The sequence below is a fragment of the Ornithorhynchus anatinus genome, chromosome 9 (assembly GCF_004115215.2).
Source record: "Ornithorhynchus anatinus isolate Pmale09 chromosome 9, mOrnAna1.pri.v4, whole genome shotgun sequence".
Lineage (NCBI taxonomy): Eukaryota > Metazoa > Chordata > Mammalia > Monotremata > Ornithorhynchidae > Ornithorhynchus > Ornithorhynchus anatinus.
Genome location: NC_041736.1, coordinates 38,556,606 through 38,581,662, shown reverse-complemented (window position 1 = coordinate 38,581,662; position 25,057 = coordinate 38,556,606). Strand labels below are relative to the sequence as shown.

General features: G+C 52.3%; 1 protein-coding gene across 1 annotated transcript; it reads left to right on the top strand.

Moving 5' to 3' along the window:
- LBH (LBH regulator of WNT signaling pathway) lies at positions 1-25,042 on the top strand. Its single transcript, XM_029072244.2, has 3 exons — positions 1-206; positions 5,730-5,832; positions 24,307-25,042. Exons 1-3 carry the CDS (start codon positions 181-183, stop codon positions 24,493-24,495), a joined length of 318 nt encoding a protein of 105 aa, XP_028928077.1. The 5' UTR covers positions 1-180; the 3' UTR covers positions 24,496-25,042.
- The last annotated feature ends 15 nt before the right edge of the window (positions 25,043-25,057 follow it).

Here is a 25,057-nt window from a genome sequence, read left to right as displayed (position 1 = left end):
CCGCCTCCTCCCCGCCGATCGTTTCGGAAAAAAAGGCTCCAGCGGAGCGGCTGTCCAGGGGAGGGGGGACTGGGGGGCGTCTCTCCCGCTCGCCCTCAGAGGACCCCTCCTCGCCCCTTCGCTCCGGCCGAGGTGACCGTTTTTAAATTAAGCGAGGACGCGGGGCAGCCTGAGGACTTCATGTCTGTTCATTTCCCCCTTCCCTGGTGAGTACCGTCGGGGGTGGGAGGGAAGGGGATGGGGGAGACCCCTCCTCTCGACCCGGGGTGCTACGGTGTAGACGGCGAGCCCCTCCGTAGCGGCATCGTTCTCTCCTAGGGATCGAGCTCTATCCGTGGCAGCATCGCACCCTCCCGGGGATGGGGGGGGGGATCCCTCCCGTTGCCGGATCGCCCTCTCCCCCAGCGCTCAGTACAGGGTTCCGCACGCAGGAAGCGCTCGATCGATACGATCGGATGGACGGATGGATGAGGGGAAGCCGGCCGGTCCGCCCCAGAGGCTCCGGAGCCGAAGTCCCATTCAAGGTTACCGAGGGGGGGACGGACGAAAGGGAAAAAAGGAAAAAAAGGAAGGGAGGGCCGAGATGGAAATCGATTTATTACTCTTGATGTCCGTTTGATTGTCCCGTGAGCTCTCCGGGGGCAGGGCCGGTCCCTCTTTGTTGGACAACAGCGCTTGGCACGGGGCGAAGCGCTCATCCGATAGCGTCGTTATCGTTCCCGAGCGATGGTGATATTCGTTAGGCGCCGATTTTGCTCCGTCAGGACGACGGAATGAATCCAGACAAAGGAAGTGAACTCGGGAGGGAAAAAGTGCAGGGGAGGGGGGAGGAAAGGGAAGGGGAAAAAAAATGAACCAGTGTGTCAGGAAGGGGAGCTCACCCGCCGCGTCCTAAACCGGTCCTGGAGATTCCAGGTTCGTCCCCTGGTTCCCCGGAGGGAGGAGGGTCGGGCAAGGGCTGGGAGAGATGCGGGAAAGATGCGGGGGAGGTCGGAGGGGAGGCCGGGTTTACCCCGGGCTGGGCCGGGAAGCCCGCTGTGCAGCTGGGGAAGGGGTCTGCCCAGGGGAAGGGGGCTCAGAGGGGTCGGAGCTCATCGTCCACCAGCACTGTGTCCGTCGTATCGTCTTAGTGCCTTCTCCCAAGCGCTCAGTACGGTGTTCTGCACACCGAGTGCTCAGGAAATGCAGCTTTCGGATGAAGGGGGGGGCTGAGAGGGGTCGTGGATCCCCCCCCCGGGGAGGGGGCTCGGAGGGGTCGGAGCTCATCGTGGGCACCCAACCTGTCCGTTACATTGTTGTATTGTCCTCTCCCAAGCGCTCAGTACGGTGCTCTGCACACTGTAAGCGCTCAGTAAATACAGCTTTCGGATGAAGAGGGGCCTGAGAGGGGTCGCGGTTCCCCGGGGAGGGGGCTCGGAGGGGTCGGAGCTCAACGTCGACCAGCACTGTGTCTGTTATATCGTTCTAGTGCCTTCTCCCAAGCGCTCAGTACGGTGCTCTGCACACTGTAAGCGCTCAGTAAATACAGCTTTCGGATGAAGAGGGGCCTGAGAGGGGTCGCGGTTCCCCGGGGAGGGGGCTCAGGGGGGTTGGAGCCCGTTGTGGGCAGGCAGGGTGTCTGTTATACTGCCGTATTATCCTCTCCCGAGTGCCTAGTGCAGTGCTCTGCACAAGGTAAGCACTCAGTAAATACGATTGACTGACAGACGGGGGGCTGAGAGGGGTCGGAGTTGCCGGGGGAGGGGGCTCAGAGCGGCTGGAGCTCCTCGTGGGCAGGCCTCTCCCAAGCGCTCGGTATAGTCCTCTGCCCACGGTAAGTGCTCAGTAAATACAACTTTCTGATTCAAGGGGGTGCTCGGAGGGGTCGGGGCTCGTCGCGGACAGGCGATGTGTCTGTTCTATTGTTGTCCCGTCCCCTCCCGGGTGCTCAGTACGGTGCCCTGCACGCGGTAAGCGCTCAGTAAATACAACTGACTGAGGCGGGGTTGAGAGGGGTCACAGTTCCCCGGGGACGGGGCTCAGAGGCCTTGTGGGCAGGCAGGTGTCCATTATGTTGTCCTCTCCCAAGCGCTCGGTACGGTGCTCGGCACAGGGTAAGTGCTCAGTAAGTACGACGCACCGATTGAGGTGGGGCTTTGAGGGACTGGGGTTGCCCGGGGAGGGGGCTCAGAAGGATGGAAACTAATCGCGGACAGGCGGCGTGTCTGTTATGTTGTTGTCTTATCCTCTCCTAAGTGCTCAGTCCAGTGCTCTGCACGCTGAAAGCGCTCAGTAAATATAACTGACCGATTGAGATGGGGCGGAGAGGGGTCACGGTTCCCCGGGGAGCGGGCTCAGGGGGGTTGGAGCTCGCCGTGGACCGGTGATGCGTCCGCTATATTGTTGTACTGTCCTCTCCCGAGCGCCCGGTGCAGTGCTCTGCACACAGTAAGCGCTCAGTAAATACGACCGATTGAGGGGGGGACCGAGAGGGGTCGGAGTTGCCCGGGGAGGGGGCCGAGAGGGGTCGGGGCTAGTCACGGACCGGCAGTGCGTCTGCTGTATCGTGTTGTCCTCTCTCAAGTGCCCGGTACGGTGGTCTGCACATAGTAAGCGCTCAATAAATATGACCGACTGATGGAGAGGGGGCTGCGGGGGGTCGGAGCAGCCGGGTGGGGAGGGGGCTGCCGTGGGGTGACATCGGTGGAGGGGTCGTGAGGAGGGGGCTGCGTCAGGCCAGTCCTTTAAGCCCAGGCCGCCCGGGGCCTGCTCGCTTTGCCGCTTCCTTCCTTCCTTCCTTCCTTCCTTCCTTCCTTCCTTCCTTCCTGCGGGGCGCAGCCCTCAAACCCACCCGAGACTGAGAAACAGGGCGAGGGGGAGCCCCCAGCTCCGGCCCTTTCCCCCTCCCGCCGGAGGGAGGGGTTCGGAGCGGCGGAGGAAAGTTTGCAGCTCTTCCTCCCGCGCCGCAACCTCGAACCCAGAGCCCCAGCGGGCAGGGGCGCCGCCCTCCTTCTCCAGTCCCTGCCGGCCACCCCCCGCCGTTTCCTCTCAAGCTCCTGTGACCTAAAGGAGTGGAACTCCTCCGCCCCCCAAAATGCACCCCGGAGAGCGGGGCTGCAGATCTGAAGGCTCGAGAATCGGAGGACCCGGGTTCTAAAGCCGCTCCGCCCCTCGCCTGCTGTGCGATCTTGGGCAAGTCACATCGCTTCTCCGGGGGCCTCGGTTTCCTCAGCTTCAAAATGGGGGTTAGATATCTGTCCTCCCTCATAATACTATTTGTTAAGCGCTTACTCTATGCCAGGCACTGTACTAAGCGCTGGGGCGGATAGAAGCAAATCGGGTTGGACGCAGTCCCTTGTCCCACCCGGGGCTCGCGGTCTCAATCGCCATGTGACGGATGAGGCGGCCGAGGCCCGGAGAGGCCAAGTGACCCGCCCGGGGCCGCCCAGCCGACGAGGGGCCGAGCCCGGATCAGGACTTCCCGACCTTCTGACTCCCGGGCCCGCGCTCCGTCCGCCGCGCCGCGCTGCTTCACGCTCCGTGGGCCCCGGGTGGGGCGGGGACCGTGTCCGACCCGGTCATCTCGTATCTACCCTGGTCGAGCAGAGCGCTCGGCGCGTGGAGAGCGCTTGATAAATATCGCGGTCGTGGTGACTATTATTAGGGTGGGCACCGGGGCCCAAGCGGGAGGCAAGAGGAGGAGGAGGAGGAGGGCGCTGCCGGGTTAGCGGGTTAGGAGGGGAAGGGAGGGGGCCCTTGACTTTCTGAGGGGGAAGCGTGTACCGACAGCTGCCGCCGGGCTGGCGGGCGGAGGGAGAGAATGCTCTGCCTCCTGTTTTTTTAGCCGTCGGCGTTCTGGGGTGCGTGCATTCGGGTTTCGCGCCTTGGCGCTTGTGTACCGTGTGGAGGTTGAGTGTGCGGGACGATGGCGCCTTCGACACTGTACACGCGAGGCTGCGAGCACGCGGTAGAGTGGTGCCCTGGGGAGGCCTGTGAATCGTGATTACTGTTACATTTCTAAAGCACCCTCTGCCTGTCGAGCTCCGTTCTAAGCGCTGAGGTGGATATGAGATAATCGGGTCGGACGGGAGTCTCTCTTTGTTGCTGTGTCGTACTTTCCCAAGCGCTTAGTACGGTGCTCTGCGCGCAGTGAGAGCTCCATAAATACGACTGAATGAAGGAATCCCTGTCCCACATGGGTCTCACAGTCCAACTGGAAAGGAGGACGGCTATCAAACCCCCATTTTCCAGATGAGGATGCTGAAGCACAGAGAATAATAACAATAATAACCACGGTATTTAAGCGCTTACTATGTGCCAGGCACGGTACTAAGTGCTGGGGGGAGGGGGGAAATGCAAGCAAATCCGTTCAGACACCGTCCCTTGTCCCACGTGGGGCTCACGATCTCAATCCCCGTTCAGGTAACTGAGGCGCAGAGAAGTGAAGCGACTTGCCCAGGGTCACACGGCGGGCAAGCGGCGGAGTTGGAACCCAGGTCCTCTGACTCCCGTGCCCGCGCCCTTTCCACTAGGCCGTGCTGCTTCTCTGTTTAGGGACCCCTCTGTGCCCTGACCTTCGAATGCCGTAGAACCGCTTTGTGAAGAACCATTCAATTCATTCCTTCGGTCGTATTTATTGAATGCTTACTGGGTGCAGGGCACTGTTCTAAGCGCCTGGGAGAATACAATATGATAAACAGACAGCCCCCAACGAGCTCACTAGAGGGGGAGATGGACATCAATATAAATAAATAAATTTCAGGTAGGTGCATAAGTCCTGAGGGGCTGGGACGGGGGACGAATAAAGGACGCGAGTCATTTCATGCAGTTTTCAGGTGGCCCCATAAAAGAGCACACATCTCACAGTGAACCCCTAAATCGGGCCTTTCAGAAAGGGTTTTTTAGTTTATTTATTTTTTACCATGATCGCAATGGGGTCAAAAGTAGAGCGTATCAGGGCTCTTATTCCCGGTAGGGCTCTAGTGTTCGTGGAATTACAGTAGCACTCATTCTGGAGGGTAGGTGGGGGGAGTCAGAGCTCCGAGAGGGCAGGTACCGTATTTGATGACGGAAATGAAATGCACAGAGCAGCCGAGTTTCCCCCCCCCCCCCCCCCCCCCCCCCGGGTTGTGAACAGGACCTTACGCAGACGGGAGCAACAACGGGAGACCGCGAAAGGAATTTTGGAAACCAGTGCGGACTCGGGCTCGAGCTCCTGCCAACCTGGGAGGTGTGAGAATTGCTACTAGCTAGATCCTGATAAAAACGGGAGGTGTTTCTCGGTGAGAACCCCACCTCACCAGAAATCATCAGCCCGAGCCGGTCTCGATAAAGGGAGATAAAGGGAGACGGACAAAACTCGGTGACCTTGAGATCCTTTCCAGCCGCGCGATTCTGAAAGCCGTGCTCTCCCTGACACTCGCGGGGACTGGTATGCAAGGCTTGACAGGGAACAGGTGGTGAGGATGTTCTGAGAAACGAGCACTTTTCATCTACCCAAACTGACATCGTTTGTCCTAGGAGGTGGGAGCCTGGCGTTTTTGCTTCTCAGGGCAAAGTGCTTTCCAAAGGCTAGAACGGGAGGTTTACTCTGGAAAGGATTGGACGGGCTTGAGTATCCCCAGAGGATCTCTTTCAGGAGATTTCTATTTTGATTTTGTTTATTTGGAAAGCCTCGTTCTATCCTCCTGATCCCGAAGCGGTAGGCAGGCGTTTTGACGGATGTCCTTTTGTTCTCGGTGTGTTGGCAGCCCTGACTACCTGAGATCGGCTGAGATGACTGAGGTGATGATGACCACTCCGTCTATGGAGGAGATGGGGCTGAGCCCACGCAAGGACGGGCTCTCCTATCAGGTGAGTGATCACCTCTGCACGGTCCCCATCCACAGGATCGGGTAGCATCCGCTTTGTTTGGGCGGGAGCCAGACGGATCCGTCACCTTTCCCTGCTCATTCCTTCGGTTTCTCCCTTCCTCCCTCTTCCCCCGTTTTCCCCAAAGCTTCCCGACTCAGTGTGAGGTGGGGAGGGAGTAGCCTGGGCCGTGGAAACAGGCCGTTCAAGGAGCCTCGGGTCTGGGTCAGACGGCATCGGGGGTTCTCCCCCAGGGGTAGCAAAGGTGCGGTGGTTGGGGGGTTTAGAGGGCAAGAAACCTTTGCCTCCAAGGACAGTCCCCGGGGGATGGAGGTGGTGGGTGGGTGTAAAATTTAGAGGTCAAAGCGTCTCTCCCCTGTGCTCTAAACATCAAGCTTCTTCAGGCATTTCCCTCCCCAGCCCTTTCAAACGTTAGCCTTATTCAAATGGAGAAAATGAGGTGAATGGGAGGTGGGGTTTCCAAACTCCGAGTTCTGATCGTTTAGCTTCCGAACCCAGCTGCACCTTTCCTCGGTGAGGCTTTCTGTCAATCTCTCGTTTTGGAGAATGTGCTGCTCAAACTTTCTTGACTGGTCATCGTTCTCTTCCGTCCCGTCCCACCCCATACTGTTGAATTAAATAGTGTTCTGGCCCCCAGTTGGCCCCCACAGCATCGGCACTTGGACTCTTCCATCCTGTTGTTCTTCCGGCGCATCAGGGGACTGAGACACTTCAGTGTGGAGGGAGCAGCGGTGTGGTGAAAGCAATAATACTAATAGTTTTTTCAAGGCGTTTACTAAGAGCTTGCTATGCGTCAGACACTGTTGTAAGCGCCGGGGAAGATGCAAGTGAATTGGGTTGGACACAGTCCCTGTCTGGCATGGGGCTCACCGGGTAAGTAGGAGGGACAACTGGAGAACTGAGGCACAGATAAGTTAAGCGGCTTTCCCACGGTCACACAGTAAGCAGTCGGCAGAGCCGGGGTTAGAATCCACGTCTTCCGATTCCCACTTAGTGTGCGCTGGGCACTGGTGTAGGTACAGTAAATCAGATCTGACACGGCCCCCGCCCGCCACTGGTCTAAGTCTGAGGCAAGAGGGAAGGCGGGTATTTGAGCCCCATTTTTCCAGATGAGGAAACTGAGGCCCACTGAAGTTAAGTGATCTGCCCAAGGGCACCCAGCGGATAAGTGACGGAACCGGCGTTAGACCCCAGATCCTCTGACTCCCGGGCCTGTGCTCTTTCCACAGACCACGCTGCTTCTCAAAATACCTAAGCAAAAATGGAGAAGAGCAGGCAGGCAGGAAAAGAGAAACTGCAGAGGGGGACTGGCACTCCTGCCTGTGGTTTTGAAGGGTTTGGAGGAAGCCCTGTTTGGCACGATAACTAGACCGATTGTGTGGTCTTGTCCTCCGTCTTCAACTGATTTATTTTAGTATCTGTTCCACCGGCTAGATAACCCGCTCCTTGAAAGCGGGCATCATGTCAACCGATTCTTTTGTGCTCTCCCAAACGCTCAGTACGGCGCACTGCACACAATAGGTGCTCAGTAAGTACTATCCATTGGTTGACCAACGGGGACCAGAAAGATCTAAACCGCAAAAGATGTATATTGCCTCACCAGTGGGAAATTCTCCATGTGGGTTCTTGAGTTTTTCCTATCGTGGAGCGGATTCAGTTCACCGCCTACCTACTTCCTGATCACCGTGGCCCACTCTCTGCCTCGCTTTCCCAGGGTGGAGGGGTAACCGTGACAGTGAATGAAGAAAATAGAGTAAAATAATGGCGTCTGTTAAACGATTCTAGGAGCTGGGGTGGATACAAGCCAATCGGGTTGGACACAGTCCCCGTCCCACTTGGGGCTCGCCAGCTTATTCCCCATTTTACAGCTGAGGGAACTGAGGCCCAGAGAAGTTAAATGACTTGCCCAAGGTCCCAAAGCAGACACGGGGAAGAGGCAGGATTAGAACCCGGCTCCTTCTGACTCCCAGGCCCCTGTCCCAGCCACTAGTCCACGCTGCTTCTCAAGCACTAGTCCTTCAGGCTACCCGATCGCGTGAGCGAGTTTGGGGCCTGCTGCGCGTGCTCCGTCGGTGTAGTAATCCCTCCCTTCTCTCAGTGCTCTCTCAAGGCTGGTACAGTCTAATTAAGCTAATTCCCTCTTGGCCTCAGCTCTGCCAAAGTCTTTAGTAAAGCCCTTCCTTGAGCTTCTCTCTGGGCCTCTTGACCTGAGAAAGAGGCCGGGATGAGGTGGGGGCCGGGGTCGGGGGGACGGGTGGCGTGAGTCTCCCAGCCCTGTACTCCCTCTTCTCCCTGAGGATAATAATAGTTCCTGGCACTTATCTAAGAGCGCCCTTCCAAGGAGCTCAGAGTGCCTCAGAGACATTATGTCATTCTATAAAGTGCCCCAGCGTTTCTTCGGCTGCATGTGTCATTCCCTGTTTTTCAGATGGGGGAGACTGAGGCACAGCGGCCTCAAGGTCGCGGGAGAAAGAGGTTGCCAGCTGGGACTATCGCCTGGCTCCCGCTTTGCAGCCCAGCCTTGCTCTGGGTGCCTGGCCCCGATTATATTACTAACTACCCCTAAGCTCCTTTCCCGCAAGGCCCCCCTCTCTTTTTCGTCACAACCCTGGGAAGGAGCTTTTGAAATAGGCCAGAGCCACTTTAAAAATCAGTCTGAAGTCTAACCAACCCACCGTGCTCCTGGGGGCGGGGGGGGGGGGGGGGGGGAGATCCACAAGGAGTAAGATGAATGAAATCCATATCCTCACCCGTTTTTCTGGCATGGGCTGCCCCACGCTCCAAGAGAGTGAGTGAGTGGGCATTGCTAAGGCTAGTAGCTCCAAACTACCAAAGGCTACCCAAACTACCAGCTCCTAGAACAGTGTTTGGCGCATAGTAAGCGCTTAACAAATACCGTCATCATTATGGGGCTAAAGGGGAGCTGAGCAGGAAGCTGGGATGGATGGAGTATTGTTCTATTGCACCTGAAGCAAACAACCCCGACGGCCTCAAGAAGCTCGCTCTACTCCTGCAGAGTTCTGTCTCTGTGGAGTTCCCCTGTAGAGCTGAAATCAAGTGTGGGGCCAGCCCACTGAGTTACCAACCACAGGGCCCTCAAGCTATCGCTAGTATTTACTGAACTCCCGCTGTGTGCAGAATACTTTTTTTATGGCGTCTGTCAAGCGCTTTCAGTGTGCCAGGTACTGTTCTAAGCAGTGGGGTAGATGCAAGCTAATCAGGTTGCACACAGTCCCCGTCCCACGTGGGGTTCACAGTCTTGATCCCCACTTTACAGATGAAGGGTCTGAGCCCCAGAGAAGTGAAGTGACTTGGCCAAGATCACACAGCAGGCAAGGGGTAGAACTGGAAGCCCGAAGCTTCCCACTGGTCCTGTTTCTTTGGATGTGGCTAAGTTGTTTCCTCTCCTTCTGGATGTCTTTGGGAAACAGTTGCATTAACTGGAGGTATTGCAGGAGGACAGACATCATTCACCGTCCGTCTCGGGGACTCCTGGCTCCGTCCTAAAACGGCCACATATGCCGGTATTCTTGGTTTTCCTTTTCTTTTTTAAGAGAAGGTCACTTTCCCATCGCCGGCCAGGGTCTTATGCTGGCTGGAAACTGGCCTCTAATTCAACAGGACTCATATTTCTCTTGCTTTCCCGGAGACAGCTCCATTTCTCTTTCTCCCACATCTCTGCTTTTGGGAAACCTAGCTCTCTGCTCAGAGGACGAGCAAGATGTAATCTTTTCCAAAAGTAGAATATAAAATGAGGCAATGTAAAATAATCTCAGTGCTCCTGATCATGTAAACTGCATTTAGCTTTTTACTTGTGAACCTGAATCGGACAGGGCTCACATCTGTAAATTCATCAGTCGTATTTATTGAGTGTGCAGAGTAGCGTATTGAGCACTAACTTCTTCTCTTTGGCTTGGGAAAGGGGGTGCATGGATCCCAATAAATCTCTTGATTTCCCTCTGCCTTCCAACGCTTGATTCTACGTGACACAATACCTATCTTAGTGCAGTTTGGGCTCACCTTTCAGCTGGATGCCCTAATTTCCGTCTCTCCCTCTAGACTGTAAACTCAGTGTGGGCAGGGAACGTGTCTACCAACTCTGTTATATTGTTATGTTGTACTCTCCCAAGCGTTCGGTATGCTCTACGTGCGATAAGTGCTCAATAAATACGATTGATTGATTTTTTTAAAAAAATGATAACTGTTAAGGGCTTACTATGGCTCAAGATCTGTAATGAGTATAGGGATAGATACAGGCTGATCAGGTTGGACACGGTCCATGTCCCACTTGGGGCTCACAGTCTTAATCCCCATTTTACAGATGAGGCAATCGAGGCAGGGTGAAGTTAAACGACTTGCCCGAGTTCACATAACAGACAAGTGGCAGAGCTGGCTTTAGAACTCATGTCCTCTGACTCCCAAGGCCCAAGCTCTGATCACTAGTCCACAGGGCTTCTCTTGCCTTCAGCTCAGTGCGCGTTATTTGGGGTCTTGATGGCCTCGGGCTAAACTCTGGGTATAACCGAGACCCTGGTAGCTTTTCGCACCAGAACGGAATGAACCTGCGGAGGGCACGGTCAGGTGATCGCCAGGAAATAACCGCTCACAATATCCACTAAAATGTTCTCTGTTCCCAGAATAAAGAGAACAGTAAAATTCCAGCAAACTTGGCAGTAAAAGTCCAGCAATGGAGTGTCCATTTTCCTTGACTTTTGTGCCTACTCCTTTCCCCTCACCCATCTAATTCGCACCATTTACTCTGCTTGGAGAAAGTAGAGGGCCTGTTGTTCTCTTCCTCAGCTAAATGTAGCCCCTAGGTATCTCTGTTCAATCTAGGAGTGAGCTGCACTTCCCTTCCCCGTGAGGGGTATTCGACCTCACCCAGAACAAACTAGCTCTTTGTGGGTTAAGCCCTCCTTTCAAGTAATATTGCCACACTCTGTTTTGAATCCGGTCCTTTCCTCTTGGTTGAAAACGCTCAACTCCCATGCTATTTTTCAGCCGGGGAAACTGCAGCGCAGGAAAATCCACAGTGGTCGGGGGTTGACTCACCCAAGATCAGAGCAGGGAGTGTGGCAGAGTCAGGAAGAGAAGACAGGCGACTTGTCTTTCTGGTCCTCAGACGCTCGGGTGGCAGCTGCAGGCTCTGTAACCATCCAAGTTTCTTCGAAGTGCTTCCTTGCCTGCCACACTCGCGGGACACTAGCCCGCTCGTGAAAATAGTTCTTCACCCAGCCCGGCTTTCTGATGCCAAGACTGCCCTTGACCAAAAACTGCCCCCTTCCTGGTCCTACAAGTAGAGGAGAGAAAAGGGATCAGGACTCGGGTTCCAATCCTAGTTCTACCACTTGTCTGCTGTGTGACCTTGGCTCAGTCACTTCACTTCTCTGTGCCTCAGTTATCTCACCTGTAAAATGGGGATTGAGACTGGGAACCCCAAGTGGGACAAGGGACTGTGTCCGACCTGCTTAGCTAGTATCTACCCCACTGCTTAGTACCTGGCCTGGCGCACAGTGAGTGTTGAACAGATACCTTAAAAAAAATTGGGCATGGAACATTTGGCTTGGTTTTCAGCCTACTGTGAGAATGTGCCATTGATCCCGGCTCCCAATTTGGGTAGGAAGGAAGATTAGAGAGGAGGGAGAGGAAGAATGTGTTTGGATGTCAGGTCTTGTGACTGGAGCCAAGTGCTATTTCTGGGTGTCTAATGAATGTCCTGAAATAATCTTGAGGGGATATTAAGATAATAATTCATTGGGAAGGGGCTGATGATTTTACATACTGATGACAGGGACATTCATCTGTCCTGACATTTGCCCCTCGTTCTCACCCCCGTCTCAGGTATTCGTAATCAAATCTCATCAAGCCTCCGCTGATCTCACCTTCAGCTAGAGTTGATCCCTGGAAGCCGACGGAGCGCAGGTGCCCCTAGATCGAATCAATCAATCAATCACTTGTCTTTCTTGACACTTACTGGGTGCCCCTAGAGTCAGTCAATCATTTGTCTTTCCTGAGCACTTACTGTGTGGCCCTAGATTCAATCAATCCATCAGTGGTCTTTATTGAGTGCTTACTGGGTGCCCCTAGATCCGATCAATCAATCATTGGTCTTGAGTACTTACTGTGTGCAGGAGCATTATACTAGGTGCTTGGGGACCTACACTCTAACGGAGTAGGTGGACACGATCCCTGACCGCAAGAAGCTTACCGTCTGCAGGGGAAGACAGACACTGAAATAGATTAGAGATTTTCTCAAGATTAGGGGTAGGGGAAATTATTAGAGTAGAATGGCTCTATGGCTTCTCTGAGCTGCGTCCCCTCTAGACTGTAAGGTCATCGTGGGCAGACCTCGCTACCTGGAACGGCTCTCATCAGCCATTCAGCTCCCTCTGCAGCTCCAAATTCCCTTTCGTCCCCACTGCCGACCCCAAGTGAAACCCCACAAAGCGGTATTGAAGGGTGAGGGGTGACAAGGGGTTCTCAGTCAGGGGAAATGCCCTTGAAGTCTCTAGACTGAAAACTCACTGAAACAGGGAATGTGTCTACCAACTCCGATGTGTTGTACTCTCCCAAGCACTTAGTACAGTGCTCTGCACATACTAAGTGCTCAATAAATACCACTGAATGAATGAAACTGGTCTCAGAGCCTTAATCTGGCCTGGATCTGGTTATTTCGGGGTCGGGGTGATGTCAGCATGTGGCTGTCCTGGACAAGTCGGCTAGCCATAAACCGAGCCATACAACCAAGTCTTTCCTTACTGCAGGGTCGTTGTGGGCAGGGAACGTATCTGTTGTTATATTGCACTCTCCCAAGTACCTAGAACAGTGCTCTGCGCACAGTAAGTGCTCAATAAATACAACTGATTGACTGAGTGGACTCAGACCTCCTAGGCTGCCAGCTGATTCACTGACCCTGTTGAAAGCTGGTCCACCCCACACACATCACCCATCACCAGGCCAGGCCGGTCACCTTAGCTTGTGCCCTGGCGGGAGTTTCCATCACTGAAACTTCTCAAGTTTCAACTCCTCCTAAGCAGCATGGTCTAATGGACTGAACATGGGCCTGGAAGTCAGAAGGACCTGGGTTCTAATCCCGGCTCCACCTCTTGTCTGCTTTGTGGCCTTGGGCAGTCACTTAACTTATCTGGGCCTCTGTTACCTCATCTGTAAAACGGCAATTAAGACTGTGGGCCCCATGTGGGACAGGGACTGTGCCCAACTTAATTACCTTGTACCTACCTCAGGACTTAGAACGGTGCTTGACACATAGTAAGCGCTTAACAAATACCATTATTATTATTTTTCCACCTCTGTGGACTGCCCCCTCCCACCGCCAGAGGACTGAATCGACAAACCGAGCCGTAACATCATTTCTCCGAAGACAACCGACTCCTCGTTCACCAGGAGAAATACCCCCCGTCTCCGTTTCCTTCCCAGTTCAGTCTGATCATAAGCTCAACTTAGTGAGCGTTCAGGTCAAGATGTGTCAGTGGCATTTGGGTTAATCACTGATCACTGCTGAAGAAATCCAATTCTAACAGAATCTGAAATGAAGTGGAGAGACATGACCTCTGGAAACCCTGGCTAATAGGCTTCCGCGTGTTGCTTTGATTTTTGACAGTCAAGTAGAGCAGTTGGAGCCCGTACTTACTGGATAATGAGCCAAGTCTCACAAAGGTGTTTTCTTGTCCCTTTTTTTTTTCTTTTGGTGGCTCCGGATTTAATTTGTAATTTTTTTTTCTCTTTTGAGAAAGCAAGGCTGCTGATTTAACTACATGCGCAGAGTTTTTACGTCCTTGTGGCACTGGTCTTCTGCTCTTTTGTACTCTAGGTTCTCGGGTAATGTTGTTTCCGAAGAACTCCACGATCAAGAAAATTCAGATCGTAGTGTCCTCACCTTCCTGATGTCACACCCTTAGGCACAACTGTCCCTTCCGCTAGATACTGTATTGTGTTATACATTTTGTGGCAGAGTGGTCTCTCGATTCCCCCACGGCATTCCAGCCCCAACACGCAGATGAGAGAGAATAATAATAACCACAATAATTACAGTTGTTATATTGGTTAAGGGCTTACTCTGTACCAAGCACTGTACTAAGTGTTGGGGCAGATAAAAGGTAATCCGGTTCCACATGGGGCTCACAGTCTTAGTAGAAGGGAGAACAGGTAATGAATCCCCATTTTGCAGTTGAAGAAACTGAGGCACAGAGAAATGAAGTGACTTGCCCAGCAGGCAAGTGGTGGAACCAGAATTGGAAGCCAGGTCCTCTGATTCCCGGGCCCGTGCTCTTTCAACTAGGCCCTGCTGCTTCCCCAGAGAACAGATTAAGTGTATGTAGAACATATCTGGTCATTACCTTGAGGATAACGTTTGCTTACCATGTGGTATATTGCGTGCCTGTGTGCTGAAAGGAGCCTTTTCAGGAATAACCCCCACAAATATCATTCAGTGGTAGGGGATACTGTCTGATTCAAATACTCTTTATCCACCCCAGTGTTTAACACAGATCGTAAATAACCCAATTATTATTAGCACTAGTATTTATTGAGTAGTCAGATCGAGGACTCGGAGAGAGTGTGATTAAATTAAAAGATTTAGGACCTGCCCTTGAAGAGCTGACGATCTAACAGACCGTGGTTCAGGATAGCAGTAGTAATAATAAGGATGGCATTTGTTAAGCGCTTACTATGAGTCAAGCACTGTTCTAAACACTGGGGCTAATCAAGCCGATCAAGTTGGACGTAGTCCCAGTCCCGCAGGAGGTGGGCCGTAATCTCTGTTTTACAGATGAGGCAACTGAGGCACAGAGAAGTGAAGTGACGTGCTCAAGGTCGGACGAGTGGCAGAGCTGGGATGAGAACCCAGGTTCTTCTGACTCCCAGGCCCGTACGGTCAGCTAGCCAGTGACCACATCACTAGCCATCGTGATTATCTTCATTTTGTAGAGGGGGCTTTAGGGATCCCTACGCGAAATCTCGAGCGGCCAGGCTTCCCGGCAGGATCTGTCTAAAGCAGGAAAAATCCCGTTAGGTGCGACAGTAGAAACTTTTGGTTCTGCCTACTTGATAGATGCCTGCTTGCCCTTGGTAAAATCAGGGCATCTGCTCCTGATATCTGGACAAAATTCTGTTCCTTCCCTTCGTGGCCTCGGGCCTCTTGGCCAATGCTGTGTAAACTGTGTGCCATTCTTCAGATTGGGGAGAATGCTTTTCATTAAGCACTCAAAACTGGCCTGGAATTGGGATTAACCTCTTTCAGATGGAAGCCATCCCTTAGGAGTGAATGATGCCAAGGTATGACTCTGCTGTAGAGCGCATGGGACGAAACAATCTCGTTTGCACAAAAATCCCTAGGGCATGGGTTTTACTTCGACTGCAAACATTTTCTGGCCCTGTATTCTGGGCTGTGCTTGTGGGGTTCGTATGGGCAAAATCTGGGGGTGTAATTTCCGTGAAGTTGCTGATCTCCCTTGAGTTCCTAAGAACAATAACTGCGGTATTTGCTAAGGGCTTACTGTGGGCCAAGCTCTGGGTTAGGTACAAGATAATCAGTTTGGACACAGCCCCTATCCCAAGAGAGGCTCTCAGTCTAAATGGAAGGGAGAACAGGTACTTAATCCCCATTTTACAGGTGAGGAAACTGGGGCACAGAGTTGGGAAGTGACCTGCCCAGGGTCACAGGTGGCAGAGCTGGGTTTAGACCCAGGCCCAGGGTCTTCCCATTAGGCAACACGGCTTCCCTTTCTGTTCCCCCTCCTACTTAAACTCTGAGCCCTGTGTGGGACAGGGACTGTGTCCAATCTGATAAACTTATATCCACCCAAACGCTTAGAGCGGTGCTTTGACATAGAGTCACTGCTTAACAAATGCCATAAAAAAACCAAAAGCAAAACTCCGGTGAGGTGGGGCAGGAGTGGATCTGGAGAAAATCTCCAGATGTAAAAATGAGGAGGATGAATTTCGCAGCACTCTGAAATATTACATTCCCTGAAGTAAAATTGTAGTAAATTCTGGGATGCATAAATCTGGCCTCTGTCAGAGGGCAGAAGCGACGCCGGCGATGCCTCCTCCTCCGCTGAGAAACCCTAGGGTAATGACAGACCAGAGAAAGAGTCAACAGCCACTAGTGGAGAGCCAGAGAGCGGAAATTCCATCTTCCTCAGAGCTCCCACTGGAAGGCGCCGGGAGTCTGCTGACTGGAAAATATGCCGCTCGTGGTCGGCGCTGCAGAATGGCGACCCGGAACACGTTTCCCCCCACCCCCCCAGCCTTGGGGAGAGCGAAGCCTGGAGAGGTGAAGGGGCATCACGGCTATTCAGCATAATAAGAATACTAATGATGGCATTTGTTAAGCGCTTACTATGTGCAAAGCACCGTTCTAAGCGCTGGAAGGAAGAGACCGACGTCCAGGGCTCGCCCCCAGCGGCTCCGTTCTAGCGGACTGGCGGACGACAAACTAAACCTAGCACGCGAAGATACAGAGTGTGGAGTGAGGCCCCGCGGCCTGGAGTTGCTGTCGGCAGAAGGACTGAGTGTGGTCAGGTACAAGGAGCCCCGGGGCCATCTTGGGAACTTCTCCTGACTGGCCCAGATCGGCCGCTGGTCCCCGAGCCGGAGAGGGACGGCCCTGTCATAAGCGGAAGTCCTTTCCCTCTGGCTTCGCTGTGACTGAGCCATACTGAGCGCGAGGCCCGTTCCACACGGCCTAAAATCAGCCACCCTTCTAGGTACAACAGCTCCTGGTATTGCTTGGGACATTGAGTCTTCCAAGATGATACAATATGAAGATCAGAGAAGTGTTGCGTATAAGAACCCTTCAAAGGACCTGGAAAGAATTATGTGACCCTGCTGTGGGCATCGGGATAATTGACGTCAGGACTCCCCGTTCCTCTCTTGAGTCCTCCTGAAGCTGAATTACCTCTCCAGTGATCGGGAAGGCTTGAGATTTCAGTCTCCGTCTTTCCAGCTCCTTTCTCTTTGCAGAAAGAATGTGGCCCAGTGGAAAGACCCCTGGCCTGGGAGTCAGAAGATATGAGTTCTAATTCTGGCTCTGCCACTTCCTTGCTGTGTGACCTTGGACAAGTCTCTTAACTTCGGTGCGCCTCAGTTTCCTCAACTGTAATATGGGGATTCGATACTCATACTCCCTCTTATTCATTCATTCATTCATTCAATCATATTTATTGAGCACTTACTGTGTGCAGAGCACTGTACTAAGCACTTAGGAAGTACAATTCAGCAACAAATAGAGACGACCGCTGACCACGACAGGCCCGCAGTCGAGAAGGCTGGGGGGAGGACTGTGAGCCCCATGTGGGACAGGGACTCTGTCCAATCTGATTTTCATGTATCTGCTCCAGCGCTTAAAACACTGCTTGGCACATAATAAGTGCCTAATAAATGCCATAATTTGAAAAATCATTTAAAATGACCGTAATTAAAGGTGATCAAGAAAGAGGAGGATCACCAGCATCTCAGAGGAGAATTGGAGGGTAGGAGACTAATGGTAGAAGAGGAGGCATCCATTGGATCACTCCACCAAATCACAGGTCTCCTGAAACACAGGAGCTTCCAGGGATGGGAAATGGATACCTCCCGAATGTCCAGAGTCATTCCAGCTCCCCGTTCCATGTTGGACTGGGCTGCCCTCTTGGTCACTGTGGGCGTGGTCCTCCGGCTCTAATGAGCTTTCGACATGGGCAAATTCTGGATTCAGAGCATGTCTTTTAGGGTCTTCTGCACAATACGGTTTTTAAACCCAAGCATCTTCTCTCTGAAACTCCCAGCCCATCCCGGGCTCCTGCCCCTGCACATCGTGGTTTCTGCCTCTTTTGTGATCAAAACCGGAAGTTTCCCGAAGCGGGCTCTGAGGATTTCGTCCTGTCCAGTCGCGGGCCAAAATAACAAGGGGAGACGACTGGCGGTTCTAGTATGTCAAGATGCTGATTTTCTGGAAAGAAGACACCCTAGGCTTGGGAAGTCAGAGCTGTCGGACCCAGGCCGGCTCCAGTTTCTCCAGGGATTCTGGATGGAAAGAAAGCCTCAGTCTTGCCGCTGGAGGACTGAGAACCTGTGCATAAGTGCCGGTGGTTTGTGCTGGGTCATTTGCACTGCTTGTCCCCAGCAGCAGCAGCAGGCATGGCCTAGTAGAAAGAGGAATCAGAAGATCTCGGTTTGAACGTTGACTCTGCCAATGACAGCTGAGTGACCTTGGGCAAGTCACTTCACATTTCTGGGCCTCAGTTTCCTCATCTTCAAAATGGGGTTCAGTAGCTGTTCTGTCGCTCCCTTAAACCGTGAGCCCCACGTGGGAGAGGGACTGGGTCCAACCCGATTATCTTGTATCCACTCCAGAGATCAGTACAGGGTTTGGCACTAGTAAGTGCTTAACCAATACCATTGTAAAAAAAAAAAATACCCTCATTAAGGGTGGAGTGCAGTGGGTGAGGAGGGTCAGAGTGATTGCAGCACAAGGACCGTCAGGCCTACAAGGAAACCACAACAGGCTAGAACTGGGTTCTGGTGAAAGAAAAAGTCCTGGAACCACCATTCGGGAAGAAAAATCGTTTCACTTTGGTGGCGGCCTTACCCTAGTGGACCCATACGGGGGAGGGGCTCCTTCTCCTGCCCCTGCCCCCAGCCCCTGCCGTCTCTTGGTCATCCCGAGCCGGAAGCCAGAAGGGAGATACTCTTGGGGTTGAGCCAGACCCTTCCCCTGATGTCGGGCCGACGACCTCTTGCCCACCTTCTTCTCCCACTCCCTTCTGTGTCGCCCTGACTTGCTCCTCGTAATCCCAGTCCCACAGCACTTATGTACATATTTGCAGTGTTCTTTATTTATAGTAATGTCTGCCTCCTCCTCTAGACTTTAAGCTCCTTTTGGGCAGGGAATGTCCCTGTTATATTGCTATAGTATACTCTCCCAAGTGCTTAGTACGGTGCCCTGCCCACAGTAAGCGTTGAATAAATATGAATGACTGACTTCCTTCAGCACCTCCGCATGGTGCCCTCTCTCAACTGCCCATCCGGGTCAAGCGATCAATCAATGGTATTTATTATTATTATTATTATTATTATTATTGTACTTGTTAAGCGCTTACTATGTGACAAACACTGTTCTAAGTGCTGGGGTAAATACAAGCTAATCAAGTTGGAAAGTCCCTGTCCCACATGGGGCTCACAATTTAAGTTGGGGGGAGTAGGATTTAATCCCCATTTTACAGATGAGGTAACTGAGGCACAGAGAAGTTAAGTGACTTACCCAAGGTCACACAACAGGCAAGTGATGGGATTAGAACTCAGGTTCTCTGACTCCCAGGCCCGTGCTTTATTCACTAGGCCATGATGAGTGCTTACCATGTTTTGAACACTGTACTAAGCACTTGGATGAGTAAATACAACAATTAGCGGCCACGTTCCCTGCCCCTAATGAGCTTACAATCTAAAGGGGGAGAGGGACTTTAATAGAAATGAATAATTTATGGCCAGAGCATGATCTTTCCTTTCAGCCCCGCTGCAGAGGCCATGCTCAAACTCGGGGACAGGGCAGTGCTCTCCTGGAGTCCCTGGGTCTTGGTCACTGTTGGCTTCCAGCTCTTTGTCAGGAATCCCCCGGATTACCCCGGGGGGGGGGGGTCTTCCACCAGCAATCTTCAGCTGTGGGGGGCCCCAGCCCCAGGAGGCATTCCCCTCCCTTCAGATCCGATCTCAGGACCCAGGTCTCAGGTGTCCCAGAGCCGTGGTCTTTCCGTCGTGGGATTCACACTTGAATTAGGGACTTCCCCACCATCCCCTTGCCCCTCTCCCCCCTCGGGTGCTGTGCAGAGCAGCGCAGGATCCCCTGCTTTCAACTTCCACGATTCAACCGGTAGTCGTCATCTTTACCGAGCGCTTACAGTGTGCAGAGCGCTGTGCTAAGGGCTTGGGAGAGTACAATTATGACAGTTGGTAGACACCTTCCTTGCCCACAGCGAGTTCACAGACAATGAGCACTCGGTAAATACCACCGATCGACCGATACGGGAGGGAGGAGGCTAAATCTGGGAAAACGTGAAGACTCATAAGCAGTTTCCTTTCCGGGTAAGGGACATTGCTCAAAAGCTGCAGTTTTGCCTTCTGTTTCCTGTATGTAAACAGTCCCAGACGGACAGAATTCCCACAGTCAGACCTTTTCCCCTCAGCTCCACCTGTCACATGTCTAGGAAATACAACTTCACCCTTTTTTTCCACTGTCTGTCCCTCCCTGCCAAGTGGCAGTTAGAACCTCTTGCTCTTCTGCTGCCTCGATGATTAAAAAGCATGACTTAGTGGAAAAATCTTGACCTTCTTGGGTCAACCTCCTGAGCAGCTGTTCAAGATAAGATTGTGTTCGCAAAAAAGCTCAAGCCCAGTGGAGGTTTTTCTCTTTGTAAGGAAATGGCTAGTGACTTCATGTTGGACTTTTTTTTTTTGTTTTGGTCGGGGGAGGCTAAAGTCCGGGGAATATATCGGGGGAGTTCTAAGAGTAAAACCAATCTAGATGCCAAGTGTTCACTTAATTATTACAATGATGTTTTTATAGACTCAATCAGGTTTTATAACATGCCTTTTAATGAGTGGGTTTTGTGTGTTGGTGTGGTTTCTTGGAGTCTTCCTCTCACAACAACTCAGGGACAAAGTTCTTGACTTGCAAGGAAGCTGCTCCAGAAATTCAATTCAAGGCGTGATCTTTAGAGACTTTTTTATGACCGTAAGCTCCCCCAGGGCAGGGTTGGTGTCTTTTATTACTGTTGTACGCACTTAATGCAAAGCTCTGCACAGCGCAGGTCCTCAGTAAATACTATTGAAATTCATTTACGGGAAATTCTCCTCGGTGCCCTGAGTTCCCAGTAGGTATTTCATCACAGAGCTATTTGAATTTCGATTACGGCCTCTTGCCCTGCCTCGAGAATGAAAATAATGATGATAATGATAATAATAATCATTTGTGAAGTGTTACTTTGTGGTAAGCTCTGGGTAGTTGCAAGATAATCGGGTCAGATACGGTCCCCGTCCCACGTGGACCTCACAGTCCAAAGGGGAGGGAGAACTGACGTTTAACCCCCATTTTTCCCATGAGGAAACTGAGGCACAGAGGAGTGATTTGCCATCACCCTAGATTAACACAAACGGGCTGGAAATGAGGTTGCCTTTGTTTCTCCCTTCAAAAGCCTTGTAAGCCCAGTAAATCTGGTGTTCCGCACACAGTGACCACTCAGTAAATACTATTGATTAATTGGTTGCATGCGGAGCAGTGGCGAGCTCAGCAGGGATCAGAGAAGAGTGTCCTCGGTGAAAGAGGGATGCTTGAAACCCGGAGAGGGAATATGGCCAATGGGGAGAAGGAATTTGAAACCAGGCCCTCTGAATTCCCAAACCGGGGCTCTGTCCTTTACCACCTCTTATCTGACTCTATCTCAACTTAGCGGGGTCTCTTTATTCCTCTTTGTCCTCCTCCTCCCACCCTCTTCCTCCTTCTCAGCTTGACCAGTAACCTCAGTTGCCCGCCTAGCTTGTGACTTAGAGCCCAGAGAGCTGGGGATGATCAGTCCAGCTCTCTCCCTCTCTCCCTTTCCGCTGCCCTGTCCAATGTGGACAGAGGGGTAGAAATCAGACGGGGGCTGTGTGATTAGCACCTAACTAAATGAGGTCTCTGTTAAAGGCTCATCATCCCCCCGATGCTCTTGGGCCGTTTCCCGTCTGAAATGTGGGAACCGTCAGGGCATCCGGAATGCAAAGCCGTGACTGAGCTGGCAGGCTCGTATTTATTATTATTATTATCGTTATCCATTATTATTAATAACTGTGGTATTTGTTAAGGACTCTCTAGGCTCCGGCACTGTCCTAAGTGCTGGGATGGATAGAAGCAAATCGGTTTGGACACGGTCCCTGACCCACATGGGGCTCACAGTTCTAATGGAGATGGAGAACAGGTATTTTATCCCCATTTCATAGATGAGGAAGTGAGGTACAGAGAAGCCAAGTCACTTTCCCAGGGCCACACAGTAGGCAAGTGGCTGAACCAGGGTTTCGAAGCCAGGTCTTCTGACTCCCAGCCTGTGGTCTGTCCAGTTGTCTCAGCTGCTCTCCCTCCCCGACCAGGGCCTGGCCCCACCGACCTCTGAGTGACCAGGACCATCCGCTTCCGCTCCCACCGTGTGCCCCACTCCTGGTGCCCGCCAGCTGCCCAGGTTTCGGTTCTGTGGGCAGCGGGTTCGTGGCTGAAGTGGACAGGATGGGCACCCCAGACTTTCCCTCGTGGCTGGATACCCGATGCTGGCGATCCCGTTTTTTCCGAGATGAAGTCACCAGTCATTTCCTCGGGGGCCTCCTTCCTCCTTTCCTCCCAAGTGCTTCCCTCCCGGGACTGCCAATCCAGAGCTTTTTATGAATCTTGTTAAACTTTTAATGGAGCCCAGTTGTGGCGGTAGCTGGTTATGGCTTAATCCCTGCAAACCGCCTTTTATTGGACAAACAGTTAATAATCGCATACCCAGGGTTCGGGGAGGCGTCATTTTATTTTTTTTAATGGTTAAGCACTTATTATGTGCCAGGCACTGTACTATGCACTGGGGCTGATACCAGCTGATCAATTAGGACACAGTCCATGTCCCGCATGGGGCTCAGAGTTTGAATCGGCATTTTGCAGATGAGGTAACTGAGGCCCGGTGAAGTGACTTGCCCAAGGTCACACAGCAGACAAGGGGTGGAGGCGGGATTAGAACCCAAATCTTTCTGACTCCCAGGAACTGATCTATCTACTGGTTCTCAGTAGGAGAGGCCTGGTCTCTCCAGCGCCAATGTGCCTTCCTGAGGGAGCCCCAGGCTGGGCCTGAGGGCTGTAGGATGGAGTTGGAAAGGCCTTAAGCCACTGCACGGGGGCCATGAGAAGACTTGTCTCTCTTCTCTTGAGGTCCCCAGTCCTCTGAGACCCAGAGTGGGACCCCCTCAACTCAGGTCCCTGACCAGAGTTTCCAATCTGGGCTTGCAAAGAACCAAAATGGCGGCTTTCCGGACAGTAGTCTTTGAAGCCTGTCCCCTCCCAGTTCTCATCTCCCTCTTCTCCCCGCTTAAGATCCCGGCCCCTTCTCTGCCCCGTGCTCAAAGTGAAAAACCTGGTGCCAACGCATCAGCGAGCGATCTAAATGATGCGAGTGGCACAGGATCTAAGGTATGCACGTAAGAGAGATTTGGGGTAGCCGCAGAACCAGACCCTGTTATCTTTTCTGTCCAGATGAGTCCCTGTTCCCTGCATTCAAGCCCTTTTCATGTGCCCGGGGCTCTCAGCCGTGAGGGAACGTGGACCGATTTGATGTCGGCGGCCCCTCTCTTTGCCCTTGCCTTTTGCCTCTCCTGTGGGAAGATGTCTAGCTCTAGAGGAGATGTCTAGCTCTAACTCCATTCCCAGCACCGTCCTAATGCATCGTGGCTCATCCAGATCTTCATTTTTCCCCTTGGTAGACTCGGAATCGTAAGTCCCGCAGGGCCGGTATTGGAGATGGCTCCTTAAAGGTTCTGGTTGCTCGTGCCGGAAGGCCAGACCGGTGTGTGACTTATCGATCGGATGCCTGGGTGCCACCAACCCAAAAATGGAGCTGGAAACCTTCGCTTGATCCCTCAAGCAATAGTATTTGTTGAGTGCTTACTCTGAGCGGAGCACTGTAGTGAGCACTTGGGAGACGGTGGAAGAGTAGGGAGACCCTCTAGACTGTCTCCTTGGTATGGGCAGGGAATGTGTCTGCTTAATGTTTTACCCGGAAGTCAGAAGGACATGGGTTCTAATCCTAGCTTCACTGCTTGTCCGTTGTGTGACCTCGGGCAAGTTGCTTAACTTCTCTGTGCCTCAGTTCCCTCATCTGTCAAATAGAGATTAAGACTGTAAGCCCCGTGTGGTAAAGGGACTGTGTCTAACCTGATTAGCTTGTAACTACCCCAGTGCTTAGAACTGTACTTGACACATCGTAAGTGCTTAATGATTGCCGTTGTTATTACTCCAGTGCTCTGCACACAGTAAGTGCTCAATAAATACGATTGACTGACTGACCAAACTGAAAATGGTTGTTACCTCCCTCAGGGAACAACCAGAGACACCCTACCCCTGGACCCGTGCCAGCCCCGCAGCCTCCACTTTCCTTAGAGAAGCAGTATGGCGTAGTGGCTAGAGCACGGGCCTGGGAGTCAGAAAGTCACGGGCTCTAATCCCGGCTCCACCACTTGTCTGCTGTGTGACCTTGGGCAAGTCACATGACTTCTGGGCCTCAGTTACCTAATCTGTAGACTGTGAGCCCCACGTGGGACAACCTGACTACCTTGTATCTACCCCAGCACTTAGAACAGTGCCTGGCACATAGTAAGCGCTTAACAAATACCATTTATTATTATTATTATTATTCACCTTTTTGGTGTCTAACAGGTATCTCCCTCTGTCTCTCATTTCAGATCTTCCCCGACCCCTCCGACTTCGATCGCTATTGCAAGCTGAAGGACCGCCTGCCTTCCATAGTGGTTGAACCCACTGAGGGCGAGGTAGAAAGCGGGGAGCTGAGATGGCCCCCGGAAGAGTTTTTGGTCCCAGAGGACGAGCAAGAAAACTGTGAAGAGACAGAGAAGGAGAACAAGGAGCAGTAAAGCCACCGCAAGCACCCGATGGGGGCAAAAAAAAAAAAATACACCTGAACTGTATTTTTTTCTCATCGTGATGGAGGAAGAGAGTAAGCCACAGTAGTTCTGAAAATGTTAACGACAGCTTCAATTTTGCACCTGCGAGATCATTGGGTTGGTTTTCTTTTTTTTTTTTTGATAAGTATATATATATAAGTATATATATATATATTTTTTTTTCCAAAATCTGTCAAGCAGCCGAGCCCTCGATGTGCCGACTCACAAGGCCTCTTGAGACAGGAAGTTGCTTAGAGAGAAGAAAGAAAGAAAAACCGCTGCTTTCGAGATTGCTATCTGAACTTGTGCAGAGTCGCGAGGCAGCCGCAAAATTCCAGGGGGGGGGCCTTGGTGGAGGGTGGAAATGTGCGAGGAACCATGGGGCAGGAAAACAGACAAAAGAAAGGAGGAAATGCACGTTTTAAGAACAGACACGACGGCGAACCACACAGCCAGCAAGTATTCAGAGAAAACCAGCTCCGGCTATGTCAGAATACCAAGTCTTCATCTCTCTCCAGTTTGCCTTCCTAAT

Excerpts from the sequence above, each read along its gene's own strand:
- LBH (XM_029072244.2), top strand. The coding sequence starts at position 181 with ATGTCTGTTCATTTCCCCCTTCCCTG. Across the intron at positions 207-5,729 it reads GTTCATTTCCCCCTTCCCTG|CCCTGACTACCTGAGATCGG; the intron begins GTGAGTACCGTC and ends GTGTGTTGGCAG. Across the intron at positions 5,833-24,306 it reads AGGACGGGCTCTCCTATCAG|ATCTTCCCCGACCCCTCCGA; the intron begins GTGAGTGATCAC and ends CTCTCATTTCAG.